This window comes from Polyodon spathula, chromosome 21 (assembly GCF_017654505.1).
Source record: "Polyodon spathula isolate WHYD16114869_AA chromosome 21, ASM1765450v1, whole genome shotgun sequence".
NCBI classification, from domain to species: Eukaryota; Metazoa; Chordata; class Actinopteri; order Acipenseriformes; family Polyodontidae; genus Polyodon; species Polyodon spathula.
In genome coordinates, this window is record NC_054554.1 from 25,669,152 (window position 1) to 25,692,163 (window position 23,012).

Below are 23,012 nucleotides of genomic sequence, written 5' to 3' on the forward strand. Positions count from 1 at the left end.
TTGTAATTTCTGGATTTATTTTAAAACATCATTTTCGTTTTTTATTTTGTATTATTATTTTACAAAATTGTAATTTAAATTGTTCCCACCTGGGGTCAGTGTTGTACACTTTTTAAATGTAGAAAGCATCACTACATCATACTGTACATTGACAGTACAGGCTGCTTTGCTTTGAATATTGATTTCAATTTAAGCTTTATACCAGCAAAATAATAATTGGAGTGTTGGTTGATTCAATGCCCTATTTTGTGTATATTAAGTCACACAAATTGTGATAATTCTAATAAGAAAATAGATTTAAATATATATATATATATATTGGTACCAGTGGCATCAATAGTCTGCGTCATTATCCTCAAAGTTCATATTAATGTGAACACAGCAATTCTGAACGGATTTTTTTTTAGGGCATACGGGTGCCTCTGCAGCGCCGCCTTCAGTTTGTCACAGATGACACTTCATTGCGCACCGGTGCAGGTGTCAGTGTGAGAGGCTGGAGACGCTTTTTAATTGGCTGTGTGGTCCCACAGCTTTCATCCTGGTCTTGCACCGTTTTATAATTCTGCACAGTGCGCGACGGACCTGGCATGCACAGCTTTCGCGTTTGTTTTATTTATATGGATTATTGTTATTATTTAAAATAGACTGTTTCTTTTTTTTAAAAAAACAAGGATATCAAAACACAAAAGGACAGCAAACATGACAATCAAACACTGTGACTATAGCCAGCAGTATCGGCCTCGAATGGCTTTTACTAAAAAGGTAAAAACAAAGACCACGATTCTTAATCCTTTTAGTAGCGTAGCTGTGCACATTTGAACTAGAAGGCATCAGCATTTCCATGTGATAGATGCACAGTATCCGTTTTGTGTTATTACAGTAAATATGCCAAACTAAATGTGACACAGAGTTCATTTTAAAGTACAGTAATTAAGTTTACATAACAAAGATACTTCGTGTGCTGCAAAACACTTTTCCAGTGAATACATTTTTACACATAATGCTGTGTATTTTGCAGCCGCATACGCCGAAACGCATTCTACTTTAAATACACAATTATCGTTATGCAATATATAATAATATGAGTGTACAATATGTAAAATGTTTTCAGAAACTACAATATATAGCATTGTTTTAAATTTACAAGTACTTTATCGGAATCATGAATTAGGATTTGACGTTTCACTTTAAGTGCATAGTTTAAGAACTATTTACTATTTAAACGTGCCTGTTTTAAAAGTACGCAATGGAATACAGCTTACAGTGTTATCTGTTGCTTGGGTAGTGATTAAAGGCTGTTGAAGGAATGTTTCAGAGGCTGTTTATTCAATTTATCAATTTTTAAAACACTTATCAATTATTTCCGAAAAAAAAACCCAAACATTCCCCAAGCATCCCTTAAAACCGTCATTAAAGCTGTAAAAAACTGTTTTAAAAAACATTTTTACATAAAAAAAAGAAAAGTTACCTAATCATGTATTAAAAATACTATCCCAGTTTGCATTTTAACGCGATGGACTGGCGTCAAGTCCAAGGTGCAGCCCGTCCTCGCGTCCTGAGTATGCTGGGTTAGCCTCCGGCTCACCGCTACCCTGTAAAGGATTAAGCGGTTAATGATAATGGATGGATGAATGAGTTCACATTTTCTCTAAAATATTTGTCTAGTACACATACACATATACAACAAAGCTTAAAAATACACAATTGTCATTTATACTCTATCACTGCTGCAGGGAAGGGAGTCGCTTATTTAATGCCCGCTCTTCCAGTGGGTACATTTTAAAGGAGATCATAGATGGTTTCACAGCAGTAAATCAATTTGAAAATAAACAAACCGGACTGCTTTCTGACACTGTAAACACTTAATTGTTTACAGTTTTTAATTATTTATTTAATAGATATTGTAACAAAAGTGAGTTTTTCCCTGTTGTTAATTTTTCTGTAAAACTGTTACCGCAGCGTTAAATGTAAAAGTTGACCGTTTAACAGAACCTATTTAAAGGAATCAGTTTTTCTTTATATATATAAATATAATGGAAAGATAAGAAAACAAAAGCATTGAAAATTAGACACATGCTGTGTTAAACTCCCTCTGCTATGAGCTTGGGGTTGTAGGAGAATCTGATAAATGTGCGTCAGGCGCTCACTTTGTATTGATGAGGACAACACAGGGACACCCAGAGTCTCGCTTCAATCCAAGCAAGACGATTTATAGAGCTGAACCCAACTAGAATATTTATAAGGCAGATCAGTTCATAGTTCATAGTTCAGTTTTCAAAGTTTTTTTTTTTTTTTTTTTTTTTTTTTTTTAAATTACAGAATTAAAATTGCAGAATAGCACTTTTTCCAGAACTAGCTGCAAATGAAAGCAAATCATTTTGTGATATATATTTATACGCATGTATTTAAGAACATATTTTAAATATTGTGTACTGTATGGTGTAAAAAGTACCAGAATATACAAAATGTATAATAATGGAGATAGATAAATAGATGCATGCATATTTCTACATTTCATTGACAATCAAGTAGTGATAATCAGAGTCAAACCAGTCTTGTAAGTCAGTGTATGGGCAGGTTGATGAAATCAATCAGTCGATTCAGGACTGGATACATTTAAATTGCATGCATTAACACAAACACAGTCACATGCATGGAGATAGATAGTTCATGGTAAATGCTTTTTTAGGTAATGGGCATTTCATTGGTTATCTTAGTCTTATACCAAAGCAGAAAGTAATCTTAGGGAAATTCAAAGCGTACCCAGGTATACCCTTAAACATCTCCACAGTGTAATTTGAACACAGAATGATACTTGAATGGGTTTTTACATTTTTAAGAAAGTTGGAAGATGAAAACCCCAGCAGTAGACAAGCACATTCTAATAAGGCAGCAAGCAAACCAAAATAAATCTTCTAGATGGCAGAGTGGAAGACATCATTACAAAGATAACAAGCTCTTTTATTATAAGGTGATTGCTTTAATTTCCATAACAAAGGGGCACCGCTGAACAGAGGGTACTGTTTGTATTTCATATGCAGTCAAAGAGAAGGGGTGGGGATTGTGTTTTAGTTATCTGTCAGGAATGTCTATTACATTACATAGGGTGGGGTTGCCTAGACTAGTTAGATGACTGAAATCTCTAATTTGAAGTATTTGCTAACTGGAAATTAAAAAGAAAAGCTAATTAAAGAAAAAAGAGAGACGCATGGTTTTTGTTTTGGGTGTGTGAGCGAAGAACGCTGAAGTGGTTGTTCAGAACAGAGTCCACTAATGATGAAACACAATTTGTCAAGAGAACCATCTGACATATTGATATACAAACTACAAATTGAACCCACTCGATGTGGAGGTTTGCTGTATTAGAAATCAAATCACTGTTAGAAAAATACAGCAAAACCTCAAATTAATTCCACTTCATTATAAAGATTCACAATTAAGGCTTTTTTTTTTTGCCCTATGGTCTCAATTTTCTTCTTGCTGCATTAAGGTCACCCCTCTATTCAGTATTAAGGACACCTTTTGCACTCTGAAACATATCAAACCTCTGTTAAATTACCTCTTAATTAAGACCAACATGCTGTAAAACCCTTTGAAAATGTAGGTACATCATGCTGTTAATCACAAAAACGAAACCTGTTAGAATCCAAAACTGATAACCAACAGTAAATTACATAAGAAAACTAACAATAAAGTGTTAATCAATGTAAGTAAATTGGCTAAACGAATAACTTTTTTTTATAGTCAGTGTAACAGGGCAGAGGCTGGGTGTGAACAGGTGACCCTGTGCACCGCCAGTCAGCATGTTAACCACAATACAGGAGTCTGGCTTGTTTGAATTTGTTGTTTTAGAGCGTTTAACCTCATCTCATCTCACCAACTGGACAGGATAAAATTCTGTAACAGCGCAGCATCACATGACACTGCCCTTTGCATGTATGCTTGCTATGTATCTTGCAAAGTCATTTTGACAGTGTGATGTTCTTCGCTTGCCTTTGCAGTGATATATCAGTAAATATATCAATGTCTTTTGATGGTTTCTATGATTTTGTACTTAACATTAACAGTGTCACGGCAATGGCAGATGTTTCTGATTTTCTGACTTTGGAATTTCCTAATTAGATGTCCTGTATATTAAATGCCCTGAATTTTTAGGTTAATAAAATAACCTGGCTATTGCTAAACATTTTAAAAATGACTTATTTGATGTGCTTTGTTTTTTTTAAATCTGAAGTGTATTTCTGGCATGACTCTAAGCCACAAGGAGGGTTGTTTCTCTTTTAAGTTGAAATGTATTCACCAGGAACACAGCAAACACTGCATCAGAGTGCAGTTAACCTGATTACAGTTTAACGACTTCTTCCTTTCTGTTTTAAAAGCCTGAGGAGACCAGAGCTCTTGAAAAGGAGGATACAACGTCAGGGACATGTTCTGTAATTGAATTCTATCTGCGTGCTTCTTTCAAGCGCTTGTGCCAGTGCCCCATATTTAATGACAAGCAAAACATCTGCATTCTTTTCTGTTCTTCTCATCTGTGAGTCTGAGAATTGTGATATGTAAAGCTAGATAGCATAGATTTAAAGTTTTATACTAAAGGTTTATAATAGCTCCTTGAAACTGGTGGAGCTAGATTTATGAGTCTGTGCTTTGGTGTGCAATTTGTGTTATAAAATTAACCTTGTTGTTTTAACAAATATCACACTGTATAGTTTAAGATTAACAAGAGGTTGAAATGTCAGGGATGGATTATCACTCTGATGGAAGCAAGGGGATGTACAGTCCAACAGCAATATGACACCTCAATCTGGGGTTATTTGTAGTTTTGGACAAGGTCCTATTTCTTTTCTGGGCTGATAGCAGTGGCCAAGGATATTGAATCACTATCAGTGTCATCACTCCCAGAGCCAGAGATACAGTAAATATCCCCTACAATCACTGCATGTGTAATTGTATCCTGTTAAGTATCTTGTATATATACTATAGTGTTTTTTTAAAGTCTTGTCAGGGCGACTTCTCATGCCCCATAGACTTTACATTAAATGGAAAGAATTTGGCAGAAGGGAACATAAATTGGGGTACAAAATGAGAGGTCAGTTGCCTAGATATTTGAAATATGTTTTTGCTTCCTGATTCACCCAGTCAGCCAGAGACATTGCCAAAGAAGTGTCAGCCAAATGAAGACTCCCTGAAGCAGTATTTTCAAATATATTTAGCTGTGGATTAAAACAAGTAATCAAGCTTATTATGGGTAATGATGTTTTGTTTTACTATTATGCACCATAATTCTATGTGATTTACCATGATTTACTACACTTCAGGTTGAAGCACTGGTTTTGGAAATGCAGGATCCTGACACAGGAGTGAAGACACAGACTCAGAGGCTGGTTATCACCACAATTCCTCATGCCATGACTGGTAAGAGTTCTGCAGCCCAGCTGGGGCTTCATTTCAGGGAGTGGATATCTGTGTCTTTTCAGGGGGATGTCAAAAGTCAGGACAATGCCAGGGATGTTCTCATATGGGGACAGATAAAAAAAAAAATATATATACTCTCTTCTAGTCTTGATATGGGGACATATGAAAGACGCAAATCCATCATGGAAAAATATTTCAATATTTCATGCATGAAAAGGTTAATAAGAGTCTAAACAACTGATTTTAGTCCTTTCTTGATTATATGGTACTATAATACTGATAAGGCAATATTATCTTGTGTTCACATAACCTACCATTGATCAATATGGTAATGTAATAAATACTGATTCCCCTTTGTTTATCGCAGTAAACTCTTCATTTACCCAGATGCTTTCCCCCAGCCATGTAATTTAATGAGACCCGTAAGCCTATTCATTTATACTGCTCCCTTCAGGGTCGTTTGTGTTATTGCAGACAGAGAGAGTAATATTCATATTGACAGCCTAACAATAGTTGAGTTTCATTGAAACGTCTGTGTTCTGAATGGAGTCACTGACAGAAGCTATTGAGTCGGGAAGCTAGTCCATTACTGCAAATCACAGGTTTCGCTCATCTGAAATAAATCTAACATGCAGGCCTTGGATGTGTCTGGCGAAACTGCTATTATGGCAACTACTGAGTTGTGACTAGGTCTAGTTACTTTGTATGGTTGAGTGGACACTTCCTGGGACAATATTAGATAAAGTGTGACTGTGCTGTGTGTAAGGCTTGGAGCAGTTAGTGAGGGAAAGTGAGGATTAAAGGTGAATTATTTATTTCCACTGCAGGTCCATAGGGATTTTTTTTTTTTTTTTCCCTGCACGGCTTCTTGCTGAAAGTGGGCATTCACACTCAGTGGTCGATGAATCCAGGTTGCTGTCTTACACTGTGTGCTGTAAACATTACACTCAGGGTTTTATCCATCTCTGACAGTTCCTGTCTGGTGCAATAGCTCATCACAGGCTTTCCCTGAGAGTAGGGTTACCAGATTTCCAGAGTGAAAAACTGGGGCATTTTTAGATCAGCTGTTTAAGTATGTGATATATATGTTACGGTAAAAGTCAGACTCTAGTAAATCTTTTACAGGAAAATGTCATCATTTACTAAATAAGGTGGTAAATGTCTGAATTATGAAGAAACATATTTATTTTTGGAAATTTACCGGTTAATGATTTCTCTCCGAAAGTAAAAAAAAAAGGTCTTAAAGGCTGACTTGATTGTTGGCACTAGCAAGGTAACATTTTAAAAAAGTAGACGTGGCCCAGGACATTAAACAGAATATGACTATGGACTATGGATATTACACATAATCCATAAGTTTGTTTATTTTATTTTTGAATGGCACTAACACAACCTAATTAAGTACTGTTAACTTGCTGAGCACACTGCTACAGAGTTGTACTTTAAAATGCGAATACAATAAAAAAAACTGGGGTAATTTAACTATTTTACTGTTTTTTCTGACCGGGACAAAAAATGAAGGCTGAAAACTGGGATAGTCCCAGTTTTTCCTGTGCATCTGGTATCCCTACCTGAGAGAAGAAATCCCAGTTACTAATAATTCTTACTAATGGGGGGGAAAAATTATTACAGATCGTAAGCTCAATAATTCTGTCACATTCTGCAAGATCATTACAAAAAAAAAGAATGACATCCACGCCTTTATGCAAGATCTTGAATCCATGGCCTTGGTTCCTACATTTCCATCAAAGTGTCCTAGCTTACCTTCTTTTATGCTAAATTTTAACAGTACGGAGAGCTGGAAACCAACAAAGATTTGTATGGTAAAAATAGACCATTCAAGCCAATTCCAGATTGGCAATTTAAAATACAGGACTCCAATTAAACAAGCACACGTATGAACTGAGTGCACTTTGAACTCATTGGCACCAACAGCTGGCAAATCCAGGGAAAAGGTCACTGTTGAAGGCTAGACCGGAGGCATAGCCATGTGAGTGTCAAGAGAGAGGGCCTTTTCGATAAGCCATTCAGAGTCTACAGTAGAGAAGTCTCAGCCTGCTAATAAGGGCTGTGGACCTCTATACTTCTGATTCATTGTGTTTGCCTAAGCTTGACCATGTTTGTACTGTGCAGTTTATGTTGTTAACGTACAATAAGGCCATACTAGAGATTCACTGAATCATGTTTGTTCTGCCCGCAGGCCACGATGTACTGGAATGGATTATAAATCGGTTACAGATTTTGGATGAAGGTAAGAAGTGTGTCAAGCTGCTATTATTCCCCTATAATTCTAATGGGACATTTACCTAGTGTATTATCTGATTGGTAAATATTGTAATTTCAATATACATTTTTTATAATGCTATTATTCAGGGGCTAATTTGTGCGGCATTGCTTCGGATCCCAGATCCAGTACCTTTTTATTTGACAGACGAGAATGATGAGCTGTATGAAAAAAAAACAAAAAAAAAAAAACACCTCTATATACTTGACATGTACAATGTTATGTATATAGAGTTTGAATGGAATTTGAATTTCTTCCCATCTTATTTGATTTCAGAGGCTCAGAATATTGGTAATTTGGTGGTCCAGTATGGTTACATCTATCCCCTACAGGAACCAAAGAACCTCACTCTCAGACCGGATGGCAGCTTGTACCGTTTCCAGGTGAGTTAATGATCTTCACCTGTATCATAAAAGTATTCAATACATCCAGTGGCTGGGGTATAGTTGGGGTATGACCTACTTGTGTCTTTTCCTTTTCATCCAGACACCTTACTTTTGGCCCACCCAGCAGTGGCCAGCAGAAGAGACAGATTATGGTAAGAATCCTTGAGCCAAATGTGTGTACAGATAGATAGATAGATAGATAGATGGATGGATGGATGGATGGATGGATGGATGGATGGATGGATGATGGATGGATGGATAGATGGATGGATGGATGGATGGATAGATAGATGGAAGGATAGATGAATGGATGGATGGATGGATAGATAGATAGATAGATAGATAGATAGATAGATAGATAGATGGATGGATGGATGGATGGATGGATAGATAGATAGATAAATAGATGGATGTAAGTCAAGTTGGTACAACCAGTATACCACACATTTTCATTGGAATTTCTTTTCAGCAATTTACCTTGCAAAGAAAAACATACGAAAAAAGGGGGTGCTGGAAGACTATGAAAAGGTAAATAATATATTCCCAGCTGACACAATTAATACTTACCAAATGCATGTATATAAATACATTTACATTCGCTTGCTTTTTTGTTTTGGAAAGACAAATGTTTCGCCACGTGTCTTTTTCCAGTGGCAATATTTCTTACAATGCCAGGGTACTGTATCTTCTTCCCACCAGGAACGATTCATAATTGAAATAAAGAAATAGGAAAAAGATCAGAAGGTGTAAAGGATGATTCCAACACATATCAGCGGGCCGTTTTTTCAAACTGCCGATTCATTGAAAACCAGTTAGGAGCTTGCTGTTGTGTACTGACAACACTGTGAGGGTGACGGCAGGGAAACAGACAGGCTTGCTTTCTTTTGAATGGCAGTAGGCATAATGGGAGGCATGACCAGAGGAGGAGGCGACCCTTAAGAATATGAGAAGATGCCCTTTCAAAATGAGTGATGGGCAGTTTGCATGAAAAGTGAGCATCAGAAAATGTCAATAGATACTCTTGAGCAAATAAACTTGGATGTGACAGATATGCAAGACTCTTACTGCTCTTACGGGAGTTTCTGGGGTGAAAAATGAAGCGTCTTTTTAGAATTTTTTTTTTGTTTTAAAAGGAATTGCCATTATGGTCATTATTTTCATTGTAAAAATAACTGAAAACATCTTTTAAAAAAAGTAAAATGTTGTAGATAATAATAATAATAATAATAATAATAATAATAATAATAATAATAATAATAATAATAATAATAATAATAATAATACTTTTCTGTCTTGCAGGAAAACTACAATATACTTAATATAAGAATAAATTACAAGTGGGATTTTGTCATAATGCAGGCTAAAGAGCAACACAGGTGAGTGGGAGCACACAGTCTGTATTGGAGCCCTGCATTCCACAGTATTTCAGGAGTACATAATGTATGGCTTGGTTCAATCAAACAATACCAAGCTTCATAGGTATGTTTTCACATACTTGAAGCAAAACTGGATTATATAGAACAGGTTTAACCTGTTCTAGAAGCATATGTCGGGGTTAAGATGGGAATTGTCTATGTCCTGAATGGTGGCAAGGGGCTTCATTCTGCTGATTTGTCCCCCTCCTGGTGTGTCAGGTTGAGATGGACTTTGATCTTTACTTTCTTGCTTGCCTCGGACATATTTTATAGCATTATTTTTTAGTCTGAGGTTTATTGTGTAACTGTGGCATTAAATCTGCCATGTCATCATTTCCTGTGTTTGAAGCTCTTCTGATCTTTTTCTCTCCAGGGCAGGAAAGGAGCGGAAGAAGGCTGACAGAGTGGTCTTTGAGTTTCAGGAGAGAGCCTATTGGCTAGTCCACAGACCACCAGTATGTTCTGCAGCATCGTAATATGATCCATAATCCTTTATAGGCATGATGTAAAATGAGCATCTAAACAAGATGTCTGACAATGTTTTTTTTGAGATATATTTCAGTAAAATGTAGTCAAGCGGGTTGTTAAATCACAGCAGTGTTTTTTTTTTCATAGACTTTGAGCTATTCCCTTTCACACTACCACTCAGTATTCAATCACTCAGCTACCTGTGTCTCAGTGAAATGTAAAAGTGGTGCGTGGGCATATGACCTATTCAGTGACTCATCTCTGAATGCGCTCCGGCTATCAGTTTAATTGCCTCCTTTGCTTGCTGGTCACAGACTCCCGAAATTATTTTTTATGTAGGCAAGGCAGAGTATACAAACCATTTATTATGCAGCAGGCACAGACCTTTCAAACCTGGGTATGCAGTTTTCACATACAATGGATTTCTTTAGAATTTGTCTAGTAATTGGAATCTGCACAATTGAAAATACAAATGGGGATAACTATCAGACTTCAATAATAAGAGACAGTACTCTTGAACAGTTTATAAGTCCTTGCTAATAGAGCAGTCAGTATTTGATGAAATCCTGAATAACTCCCTGTGCACTGTCCTGGTCTTCACCTGCAGTTGGGTTTTTTGTAGTATTGCCTGATACCTTTCAAATATCCCAATAACCCAATAGCCATAACTCAAGGTGTTTCACTGACAGCTTCAGTTTTGACAACCCTACTCTTAGTTTAGATGCTATTCACGTTTTTCCAACCGTGATAATATTTGAATCAATAAATAATATAAGTGTGGCGTGTTGGAGCAAAGAAGCAGCCCCTGGTATTCACAGCAGGGTTGACTCAATTTGCAGTAACGATCTCAGACACTGTGCAAAAAACAAAGGTCATCAGGATGAGTAAATGAAAGCAGTCTCTACAGTAGACTTCCTCAGCCTCACTTTTGCAATGCATTTTTAATAAACTCCCGCACATTCGCTCTTGGCTGTGGTGCTAAATTTCCTAGACAATGCTAATTTGGCCCATAGAGATTAGAGCTTGCTTCCAGCCTCTTTCTCTCTCCCACACAGGCACTCTTAAGTTGCCCACAAGTTCTCAGATATACAGGTATGTCACACATCAACTGCTTCATTTTAATAGGGTTATTAATGCCTCATTTCCACTGCCTTTTCCCAGGTATAGCTGAGCTGGCCGGTCTGGGCAAGGTGTAGTTAAAGATGGCTGTCTGCGTTCCAGTGTAATTTTGTCAGATATACCTGACCGAGGAAGTAGTAGTGCAACAGTAAAAGGTCAAGTTGTTATTTTCTTTAATCTTATCATATTGACACTCAATAGCAGTGTGATCGATCCCCTACTGCCGCAGTATTTCCGCAAATTTGTCAAACACTTAAATTTTTAACTGTATCTGACAACTGCTCTTAGGTGTGGTTTTCTGCTCAAATGTTGAAGACAGCTTCAGGGTCACATGAAGCAACAACGGTGTCGGTTAGTTTTGAATGCAGCCTTTGCTTACAGCCACCACTGCTCCAAACGATTTGTCTCTTTTAGCGCACTCCTTTCAATGACCTACTTCCGCATAGCACAGTTTGACCCCATTGGGTATGGGAGTACGAAACTGTACTGTCTGAGGGATCTGCTCTAGTTTAGGACTCTGCTGTGGTTCAGGACTCTGCACATTAATAAAATTAATGTTGAATATCTGCACTTGCAGTAATAAAAACAGATTTACTCTTGACCCTACATTGACACAGTCTTACTTAACCTAATCCTAAGCCTCATCTTGTTTTAGGCCTCCCTAGTTCTGAGAGCCTCTTCATGTTTTGTTGAGCTGGTGGCTCACACGACATGTCATGTGATTACATCAATCTGCTTACATTGCCGACTTAAGGGAGTTTGTAACTGTATTGACAGTCCCTAATTCCTTTGGCCAGCCAGTGTACAAACCCACAGCTCAGCTGTTTGACACAAAGCACAGCTCCCAGCAAGCATATCTCTGGGAGTGGTCTGCTCCAAGTGACAGTAATGAGGAAATAATGGAGACATCAATCTTTATTAACTGTGTCTGTGACTTTGACCAGGCCTGTGCACTGTGACAAATATCTTGAAAGGAAAAAAATTTGACGAGATTGCATTGTTTGCTGTGTAGACCGTTGATGTCCGTATTAGCGCAGTAACAGTGCTTATAACATTGGGCCTGAAAGCCAGCTTCAAAATCCCATACTTGCAAACATAGATAGATAGATGTTTGTGCTGTGGGATTCGTAGCGTTGTGTTCGATGCCAGGATTATCTTACAAATCATTTGAGGAAAACCTCTGTGATATTGGCTTCATATTTGGTCCACAAATGTATTCTAGGCTCACTGACCAGTTTGATCAGGGACATCATACAAGACAACTCTTTAGTGGCAGTAATTTAACAAAGACAGTGTTAAAGCCTCATATATTTATTAAGTTATAGTGTGGTTGTTATTCTGTACAGTTACATCTACAATTGTGCACTTGGGGTTGGGGTAAGGTGGGGGGAGGCATGTGAGTTGTTCTAAAACATAGATAAATCCCCTAATAAGGCCAATTTTTCTTTTCTGTGTTCATTTACAGCCGGGAGCTCCAAATATCATCGATTACGGCCTGGACCGCTTCTCAGATCCCAATGAAAGTCAGGTAACACAGGTAAGAGAGCAGGTAGTACTGCTGACTGCAACGCTTTATATCCTTTGAGTGTGGTTAAAAACATGCCATTTACCTGAGGTTGGGTTGTTGAGTGGAAAAGGTCATTATCACCATGTTTCTTTGAGAAAGCAAAAACCCACCCAAACAATTTACCAGAAATGAACAACTCATTCGTTTATTTGAGTGATTTGTAAGCTTAAATTGTTTTCAAATGTGAATTGATGTGTTTTCCTTTATGGAAAATAAATTGTGCTAATAACCGTTTGGAAGAAAGCACAAAAATAACTTGTCTCAAAGTGGTTGGATTTCTAAGAGTATTATATGTGTGTGTGTGTGTGTGTGTGTGTGTGTGTGTGTGTGTGTATTCACAGGTGCAACAGTCAAACACGTGTTTATTAGGGATTTCTCAGGCAGCCAGTTTCTTTTCTAGAATGTCCCTTGCATTCATGCAGGTGAAGGATACATCTTGGATCCCCCTGCATCAATCTCTTAATAGGATTCTAGCCCTATAATCATCACCACCTCGCATTGCTGTCAAGTGACAATTTTGTGAATTTAATCAACGTTAACATACTGAATTACATACCGCTTTGTACTTTTTCATATACTTAATGAAAACTTTTGTGATACAATTTTGTAGTTACATGATATATATATATATATATATATATATATATATATATATATATATATATATATATATATATATATATATATATATATATATATAAATTTTAAATTTTTAATCATGTTAATCCGAAAATTCTAGGTGATGCACAACTTTTGAGCATAGCTTTAGCTCGGCCCTCTCCACTTTGAAATTAATACCCAGAGAAGAGACTCTATTGTCTCTTAAACTTGGCCTCTTGGTCATCTACTAGGAAATATTTATCTTTTCCACTGTCAACAGTCTGTGCACAGCAACATATAATAGTTGCCATGGAGACTGAAAAGAAAAGGAATCTGCTCTGTATCATTTGGTCCCACGAAAGGGGCTTTCTGAAATATCGTGCAGTGCAAGAGATTAATCGAGTGATTATTTATCTGACACGCTGTCGGACATTTGGAATGGTAGTGGCAGAATATTAGAGAATGATCTATAGTGCTGTACAGCACACATTTCTGGAGGAAATCAAGAGGAGTGGCATTTAACAGAAGGAATTATATTTGTTTCAGTGTGGTTTGTTTCTAAGAGCATTTGTAATGGTTGTACATGACTTTGTGGCAACACTGTGGCGCACAATTTTAAATAATATACTGGGCAGTCATTGAAATTTGAAACAGAACTAGAATTAAATGTATGAGAATTGTAGTCTTTTGTGTTACATAAAAAAAAAAAAAAAACAACAAAAAAAAAAAACAACAATATATATATATTTGAGGTCGGGACGGGTACCCGAAAATCTGTGTACCTGAAAACCCGGGTATCTGTCGGGTTTTAAATGACCCAACACTACCCAGGTCTCTTTTTACAACCCAGGTATCGATTTACTCATTTGAGAATTTAAAGAAAATATGACAATACAATTGTAAACTGGCGTAATAAAGACAACGTTAAAACAAGCTTTGCCCGATTAAGCCTTCTCTTAACTGACAGGATATCTTTATTGAAAACAGTAACATACAGCGAGCAACAAGTACACCTCAATAATAATAACAGCGGCGACTGTTCTTCTCAGGAACTAAATCGGAAAGAAAACAACACAACAACATCCTGTTGGTTTATGTCAGTGATCAATTCTCTGTGATCCATTAATAACAGCCATGTGGCTTCCAATACGGAATGCTTTATCTACAGTTATTGCACAGATATGTATCTTACCAAAAAGATAAAATAAGCAGCCTTTATTTAAAAATAAATAAGCAAATAAATAAAGTAAAAATAAACTAATGTGCAGCACATTAAGTAAGTTTGCTTCCTTCATTGAATGAAATATTTCCTTGGCAGAGTTTGCAAATTCCGTTTTCTCCTGCTTGGTAATGAAATTCCACACAATGCTTTGCTTGGATGCCATTGTTATGTATTCACGAGACAGAATTTAGTGATCAGGAACGGCACTTTATTGTTACAACCAAACACAGACGCACATGCTCCACTAACTCTTTTGCGACTGCCGTCAAAACACAGCTTTGGTAGCAATTGCAATTGTCCATAACGTAATAGCAGTGCTGTACTACTGCATTTGTTTTAAAACCGAGCATAACAGCCATGTTAACAACAACAACAGCGGAATATATATTTTATATATATATATATATATATATATATATATATATATATATATATATATATATATATATATACACACACACACATATATACATCATCATCATCTATAAAGGTCAGTACTGAAAAAGGTGCAAAAAAAAAAAAAATTAATCATTACCTGAAAAAGGTCAGGGTACCAGGGTATTTTTCGTGCCAGGTACCTGGTTCCGGATCTTATACTCGTGCCAACCTCTAATAGATATATAGTTGAGCTATTTAAGCACTAGGGATAAAAGTCTTGGTGAATCAGTCCCTAAATCTATTAAAATACAGACATTCTAAGCTTTTTCTGAGACACAAGCTAAAGTGGTTTACGGAAGCACACATATGTGTCCATTCTCCTGGTTTCACATTAAAATTGAAACACTCCATGCAGGAGCCTTACTTTCTTCCCTTGTGAAGTGCAAAGCACCTTTCTGCCCTACTCAAATTCTGCCTTTTGTCTTTGTTCTGTATCTTCTAAAGATATATAAAAAAAGAATAATGATTGTGCTTATTCATTTTGAACAGCTTCAGGCCACAACTGCATGTTTCAAAGTACAATAGCTGTAGTACAGTACTCCAGTCCTTCAAACAGAAAGAAAATATATTGTTGCTTGGTTATGACTTATTCATAAGAAATTGTCTGGTTCTTATTAGTGATCAAATGGTTTGAGAGCTTCTCGTAGCTTTTCTCTCGCTTGACAGTTGCAGGCTTAAAATCCTGTTTTGTACCTTTCCGACACTGCAGATTTTCCGGCCTTAGTACTAGCGTGAAAGAACACCTCGGGACACAATTATCAGGGGGTCACTTTCTGCCAAAATTCAATTTGCACTCAAAAGAGATACGATTCAAGGGGTTTTGTAGCATGACCATTTAATTTTCCCTTCCACAAATATCACGATCATTCCAGCCCATTGATTGCTATGCAAGGGTTAGCTTGTGGCATCATTATGTTGGACTGACACTCTACAAGTACTTTCATAATCAGTGGAATACTGATTGCATTTATAGCTCATTCAGGCCCCATGCTGCAAACACGGTCGTGTTGCTCAAGGGCTTTCACTGTGGAGTTTCTCTTTGTATCATGTTGAAGAGCAATATAATCAGAAAGCATTGAATAGAATATTCTACTTCTTGCTTGTGTCTGGAAAGGGTCCCATCAATATACATTTTTGCTCGTGCTGCAGTAGACAGCTGTGTAGTCATTATTTTAGTACTTAACTGAAGTGGTAAGTCGCTTAACCATTGAAAAGTTTTAACCAGTTTCGTGTTTTTTTCCTTTTTACAGAAAAAAACGTTTGACGTGTACAGAAGAGAGGTAACTATAGTTTTTTTTAAATAAAAGGAAGAAATGGATTGTTGTAGTTCATGTACCTATTAACGTGATTAACGTTGCAGAATGAGCTGCTTATAACGTGGTCAGTCCTTACCAATAGAATTAACATGCTTCTAGAATATCCCTACTAGAATACTATCTACTAGAATAGAACTCACCAGTTGAAATATTCAAGTTATCTTAAAACTAGTATTATATTATTGAAGACTATGGTTATCTTAAAAGAACATACTTGCCACCTAAATTGTTTATTCCTAGCTGTGAAAAAGGAGCAATATTTAAATTTCACTAAACAATCAACACAGCCTTTGTGTGGTTTGTCTGTCTAAAAACTGTTGCCAGGTTTCAGGTTGTACATATTTTAGTTTCTTTGTTCTGTCAATAGATTATCTTCAACCAGCACTCACTGATGAAGTCAAGGGTCAAGTCTTCGGTCTCCCTAGGAGGGTAGGCCACAGTTGTTTTCGATCATATATCTTGTGGTTTCTTACTGGTATATTAAAATCCATTAAATATTAAACAGAACTAAACTCATAATAGTATCTGTGTGCAGTTTATTTGTGAGTAGCAGCTAATTGGTCCAATGTTGTGTTCCTGAAGGATTGTCAAGTACTGTGAACAGTATTTCAACCACGACCCCATCATGACAGGCTGTTTACCTAGCAACCCTTGGCTTACTGATGACACACAGTTCTGGGACTTGAATGCTCCCTTGTAAGTCTTAAACAATCAATATACAGAATGCCTCATTACTTTATGTCATTTATTGTATAGTACACAGTGCTGTACTATATTATATGCCTTTTTTACAGTATGGAAACTGTACAATACATTCCACTGTGTTGTAGTGATAAGGCATGAAGAAGTGTAATTTAAAAAAAAAAATGTTATAATTGCACTTGTGTCCCTTAAAATACAACCCTTACTTATTTAACGAGCTTGCTTTATATGTGTGCTGTTATGATTTTTTTTACAAATATATGGAGCATTTAAATGTGTTAAATGTGAAAGGCACACTTCTTTTAGAATGTATGGTGTAACTGTGTTTGCATTGAAAGCTCTGGTCCAGTTGAGATGAATAAGGGCAGTTTTCTGAAACCTGCAGGTCGGAGGTCCCCACGAAACTGCGTGTGGAGCGCTGGACCTTCAGCTTCAGGGAGCTGCTCAGCGACCCCCGAGGCCGGCAGGACTTCCAGCTCTTCTTGCGGAAGGAATTCAGCGGTGGGCATAAGTGGAGGGACAGCAACAGGACCCGGCAACTGGACCAGGGCTCAATTACAATTGCGCAATTCAGAATTGATTTCAATTACAATGCAATTGTAACTGGAGTTGAATCTTGGCACACCTGTGTAATTGTAATGGTGATTGTACTGTATAATTGATTTACAGTTCAGTTACATATTTATTTCATCGGTGTTTTTGCATTTTCAACCACTTTTGATGACTCTGTTTGCTTTCATTTATATATATATATATATATATATATATATATATATATATATATATATATATATATATATATATATATGCTTCTGCTTCTGTATTCATACCTCTGATTATTGCTGGGTTATTTGAAATAAATAGAGTAAAAATGTTAATTTATGTTATTGGAATTGTAATAGCATTGGAATTGTAATTTCAGCAAACAATTCTGCTGTAATTGTAATTGTAATTAGAATTTACCCCAGGTCTGCTACTCATACAGCCAGCAGTGCCTGCTTCTGGAAGCAAAGCGCTACGATAGTCTTTGAATGAAACCACATCAAGGTCCCTTTATCTTTTTTTTCATTGAAGGTGAGAATTTGGCATTCTGGGAAGCCTGTGAAGATTTAAAGTACGGCGACCAGTCAAAGGTGAAAGAAAAAGCCGAAGAAGTGTACAAGTAAGCTCTCTGTTGACTCGCTCACAGCTGCTCATAGCCCAGTCTTACTCCGAAACCAAGATATTGCTCTTTAAACAGATCTGCATCATCACCAGTCGATGTGACCAGCGTATTCCTGGTATTTTCTTTCAGGACCTTTCTGGCTCCTGGGGCCAGGCGTTGGATTAACATCGATGGGAAGACCATGGACATCACAGTGAAGGGTCTCAAGCATCCTCACCGCTACGTGCTAGACGCCGCCCAGTCGCACATCTACATGCTCATGAAGAAGGTTTCAGTTTATATCTGTTACTGTGTAGCTTTACCGTCACTACGTTTACTTGACGCTATGTGGGGGCTAAACAAGAATCCCTGCTTCTGTATTTACTTGACAGTGAAATACCGAGTCCAGTTTCCACAGATACGGATTGAAAAGATTCTAGCATTTGTGACACTGCTTTCGTTCATTCAGTCTGATGCTTTTCCAGGAAATCAACACAGAGTCCCCAATGCTAGACTGAAAATATTCTGTATTTTATTGCAATGATAAAATACTTTTGGTATGCAGCAGTGGTTTCAGGAAAAGGGAAACCCTTTTAAGTCAGTGAGAGGAGTTGGATTTTTGTGTTAGTAACGCTCTGTAGATATCACAGTGTTTCTGTTGTTTCTTGATTACAGGATTCCTTCGGTCGTTATTTGAAGTCCCCTATATTTAAAGAAATCTTGAATAAGGCCATCCTTCCTGAGCCGACCAAGATCAGGTAAGACAGACAAGCACCAGAAGTGGGGAGCTCATAGGATACAATGAAGCAATCACTACAGAGCACATCAATGATGTTTCTCAATGGGGGACTGTAAGCAACTTGAGGTCCAAAGCAAACATAAGGAGGTGGTGTAACTGGCATATTTTATATAAAACCATGATCGTGAAGGTTGCTACACACCAGACATAAGGCGACAAAGTTAATAGAACCTTCCCTCTAAGTTTTATTTATCGGATTGTGCAATGAGTGTCGCGGGTCTGCGGGTTATAGTATAAATTTGTGGGTCACTTGAGTGGCCTGTATTTTAAATCGCTGCTGACGTTTGTCCCCCCCCCCCCATCCTCCATCCCCTCTGCATAGTGAGAGCAAGTTCCCATTCCACAAACGGCACCGCAGGTCCAGTCCGAGCCCGGTCATCCTGAGACAGCTGGAACAGGAGGCCAGAGCCAAGGCAGCCGCCACAGGACCAGTCGACATCACCCAGGTCATGAGCAAACTCGACCGCCGCAATCAGGTCAAACAGGAGCCTGTTAAAAAATAGAGCTCCTGGTCTAGGGACAGGCCTCCAGGGTGGGGTGGGAGGAGACTGTATATAAATATATTTACAGAATATATTTTTCTAAAGGTTGCATTGCTGTAAATCATCTAGAGAAATGGCAGGTGATACACAGGTACAGACACTGCCTTTCACAAGCCGGTACCTTAACTACACTGCATTTGCATGTTTGTTGTGTTATTGAGCACGTGTACTTAAATGATATCACAGAGCTGCGTGTGAAGTACATGCAGTAAATATTGGTAAATGGTAACTACAGTGTAACTACATGCAGGAGAAATCTGTATGTCGATTAAGTGTATTTATTTATATATTTATAGCTAGCACTTGATTATCCAAAAATCCAAATCATAACACATTTTAATGGCGTCTAATAAATGATTACAGCTAGTGTTAGTATTCTTACAATATTTCTTAAGGTTTTGCTTCTTTTAGTTACTGTTGACATTTCAAGTTTGAATGTTATTCATGGGCTCCAGACTATACTGTACCGGGGATTTAAAGGGGCAGTATTCTACTTCTCATATGCAGTTAAGATCTGGAGGCTGTAGGGGGTGCGGCTTTCTACAGAAACAAGCAAAGGTGATCGCTGCAGTTTTCCCCATGAGGAACAGCACTGTCCAGCCACAAAAATGTAACTTGTCTAATAATTTTAGTGCTGTAAGATATGTGTCATAGTTCACAAAAAGATATGCAGTATTACTAATGTACAGTATATTTAGAAAAACAAAAACAAAAAAAACTAAGCAAACTGACCTTCTCAGTTATTTAGAAGCTAAACCACAGGGTTTCATTTAATTAATGCAATGTTTATTTTCCAGTCTTTGTATTTAAAATGCTTAAATAATAAAACTATTTAAATGAAAGGGTTTTATGACTATTGAAGCACAGTCATCCAATCATTTACATGTATACAATCGTTTTAATTAATGTATTAATGAATTAATTAAACACTGTAATTCCCATTCAGATGGGGTTTGTTTTTGATGCATTTTAACAGGATCACTTTTTATTTCATATCAATTTAATTCAGGGCTTCCAAATGTTAACCTATCTTAGAAAACATCTTCTGGGTGCAGGCTGAGACAGACTTTGATTTACTTCAGCCTTGTTTTGTTTTGTCTTTTTCATCTGCATGCAATTTGTTCCAGTCATAATTGAACATCTGACTGAACTCTCACTTACCAGAAAGGCTTCTGTTGAATGTCTTTATTGACCATGATCCTCACCAGACATGTTTCTCTTGTATGCTGTCTTTCTGTAAGTACACTGTGTATTCATTGTGTAACACTGTGTGTCGTACACCCATCCATCAAATAAAGTCCATGTTGTAAAAGCAGTCCTCTGGTGTTGTGTTTTTGTGCCATTTTATTTCTGTGTCTCCATGCTGTATCTGTGTTTTTACCTCTGACGCAAATTATTTTAATTACTTCGAAATGTAATCTAGTTTGTAGGTATGCAAGACTGGAGGTGGAACATTTATTGCCCATTCATCTCAAATTGAAACTGATCCCTCTTCCTCAATCCCAGAAAATAGATAACACTGTTCTTGGGAGACAACTTTCTTATTAAACCCTTTTGCATATAATTTAATCTACAATCGATGCCTCCAGCACCCCAAATCAGCAAGCTAGAGCAGGATACATATTATTAAGTCTTTTTTAAAGCACAAATTCTAAACGGTCCAGCACAAAACTGTTCCATCATCCTTTCTACTCCCTGTGTATCCTGACTAGACCCTTTCCTCTCCCCTGTAGCTGTGCAAGTTCACCGCCCCTATTCCTCATCTTACCGTGTATACTGGTTTCTGTGAGCCGACTTCCCCGACTGGCACCACTTTGTGTGACTTCCCTCCCCCATCTCCTGGCCTCATGACCCTGCCAAACAGCACCGCCTGCCCCTCGCCCATCTGCATGGCCATCGAAAGCACCCCTGCCTCGGAGAGGAAGTTTGAACCTAGCTCCATCTCGACTCAGTTCCTCTCCATCGCCGAGAGCACAGAGGTATCGGTCAGCTCGGATTCCAGCTCGGCTGCGGTGGAGGAAACGAAGCAGCCCTCGCACAAATCGCGCGTGGCTCTCTCCTTTAACCGTTTCCTGAAACGCAGCTGTTCCAACTCTCCCATCTTCGCCACACTCTCAACCAAGTGCCCAGTAGTCAACAGCGGCAGAGTGCAGTCTCTGAATGGTCAGCCACATCACCAGCCTCAACATCATCAAGGGCAACTAAAACCAAAGAAGACTAACAAGTAAGTCCTCCTAGATGGTGAGGGTATGGAATGTGTCAGCTAGTCAGGTTGCTGAGTAGAGTTTCTGGGCTACTGTAAGACCCAGCCACTAGGAACCAAATGAGGACCAAATAGCCTCCTCATTCGAAATTGTTCTTAGGTTCTAAACTTCGCACCACCAGGGTTTTTTTTTTCTGGGGTGGCACAGTGGTAGTAGACCGCCTAATTATTGATTGCCAAGTTTGATCAGCCCAATTTTTTTTGGGCTACTAAAGTCTGCTTGTTATTGGTCACAGCTTCTTTCAGATCAAAGTGGACATCCCGTCCGAGTGCAGAATCTACCCCATTGACTCTGGGAACGAGGAGGAAGAGGACTGCCCCAATTCTGTGAAGAACAACACTGTGAAAGAGGTGATCTGTCCCTGGGAGACCATCGCAGAGGAAGGCAAGGCTGACTGATACACAACACAATGGGGATCCATACCACATTGAAGGCCTTATTCCTAATAAAGACCATTAAAGAACATAAATAGAAATAAAACAGCTAAATAAAGTCCAGTAAGTTCATGTATGTTCCGTTCATAAGTGTTTTCATACTGATGTACTGAAGACTACTGTGAAATTCCTCATTTTCCCACATTTAAGGAATTTGAAACATCTGGTTTGTGCAAGTGCCTAAATAAAAATATACTTTGAAGACTGCTTTGTTGGTGACAAATTATGGTCTCTACCAGGAGTGGGGTCAATTACTGTTTTTCAATTCCAATGCCCTTTTTATCAATTCCAACACGTCATTGGTCAAAATTGTAATTAGCAGTATTCTGTTAAAATTAGCTTCTTACAGGGAAGAATTTACTTCATGAAGTCGCCGTTAGTCAATTAAATTGGCTTCAAAATGAAAGCAGTCGAACAATCACAACAATTCTTATTGTCTCCAAGGAACTGGAATTTAGAACTTGTTTTAAAAAGGAATTGGAATTGAAAAACAGGAAATCGACCCCAACCCTGATCTCTGCACTTACACAATATTTAGAACGTTGTTGCATCAGCATCTAGTGCTGAACAATGAATGAAACATGACAGAAATGTGGTAATAGGAAACGTAATTGGTTGAGAGCACCAAAGACACCTAGGAGGGCGTGTCTGATAAGGAAAGCAAAGCATTGGTAATCATAGATAGGAACGATGCTACACACAAGAAGACAAGGTAAACCTATGTAATTAATATATACATTTTATAAGAAACTTTGTATATTCATTAAAACCTTTGTGGTGGGCAGGAAACGCGTCATGCTGGAGAGCCAGCCCATTTTAAAGAGGGAGGGTGTGGCCAGCTCTTCTTCCTGACATGCAAGCTGGCGGAACAGGTTTCCGGGTTAGAACATTTCTTCG

At 37.8% G+C, this 23,012-nt stretch overlaps 1 protein-coding gene across 1 annotated transcript; it reads left to right on the forward strand.

The window, feature by feature from the left end:
* Nucleotides 1-576: 576 nt before the first annotated feature.
* Nucleotides 577-22,079, forward strand: LOC121296556 (regulator of G-protein signaling 9-like). The gene is made up of 19 exons (XM_041222255.1): nt 577-762; nt 5,319-5,415; nt 7,616-7,666; nt 7,976-8,082; nt 8,186-8,237; nt 8,555-8,613; nt 9,385-9,461; nt 9,874-9,955; nt 12,553-12,624; nt 16,165-16,194; nt 16,598-16,659; nt 16,813-16,926; nt 17,318-17,433; nt 18,007-18,094; nt 18,227-18,365; nt 18,752-18,834; nt 19,198-19,321; nt 21,151-21,641; nt 21,917-22,079. Exons 1-19 carry the CDS (start codon nt 700-702, stop codon nt 22,077-22,079), a joined length of 2,070 nt encoding a protein of 689 aa, XP_041078189.1. The 5' UTR covers nt 577-699.
* The last annotated feature ends 933 nt before the right edge of the window (nt 22,080-23,012 follow it).

What these genes read in the sequence shown, in the direction of transcription:
- LOC121296556 (XM_041222255.1), top strand. Translation starts at nt 700, where the DNA reads ATGACAATCAAACACTGTGACTATAGCCAGCAGTATCGGCCTCGAATG. An exon ending in ATGAAAGTCAGGTAACACAG is followed by an intron (nt 12,625 to 16,164) that starts GTAAGAGAGCAG and finishes TCCTTTTTACAG; the next exon opens with AAAAAAACGTTTGACGTGTA. An exon ending in GACCAGTCGACATCACCCAG is followed by an intron (nt 19,322 to 21,150) that starts GTCATGAGCAAA and finishes TCTCCCCTGTAG; the next exon opens with CTGTGCAAGTTCACCGCCCC.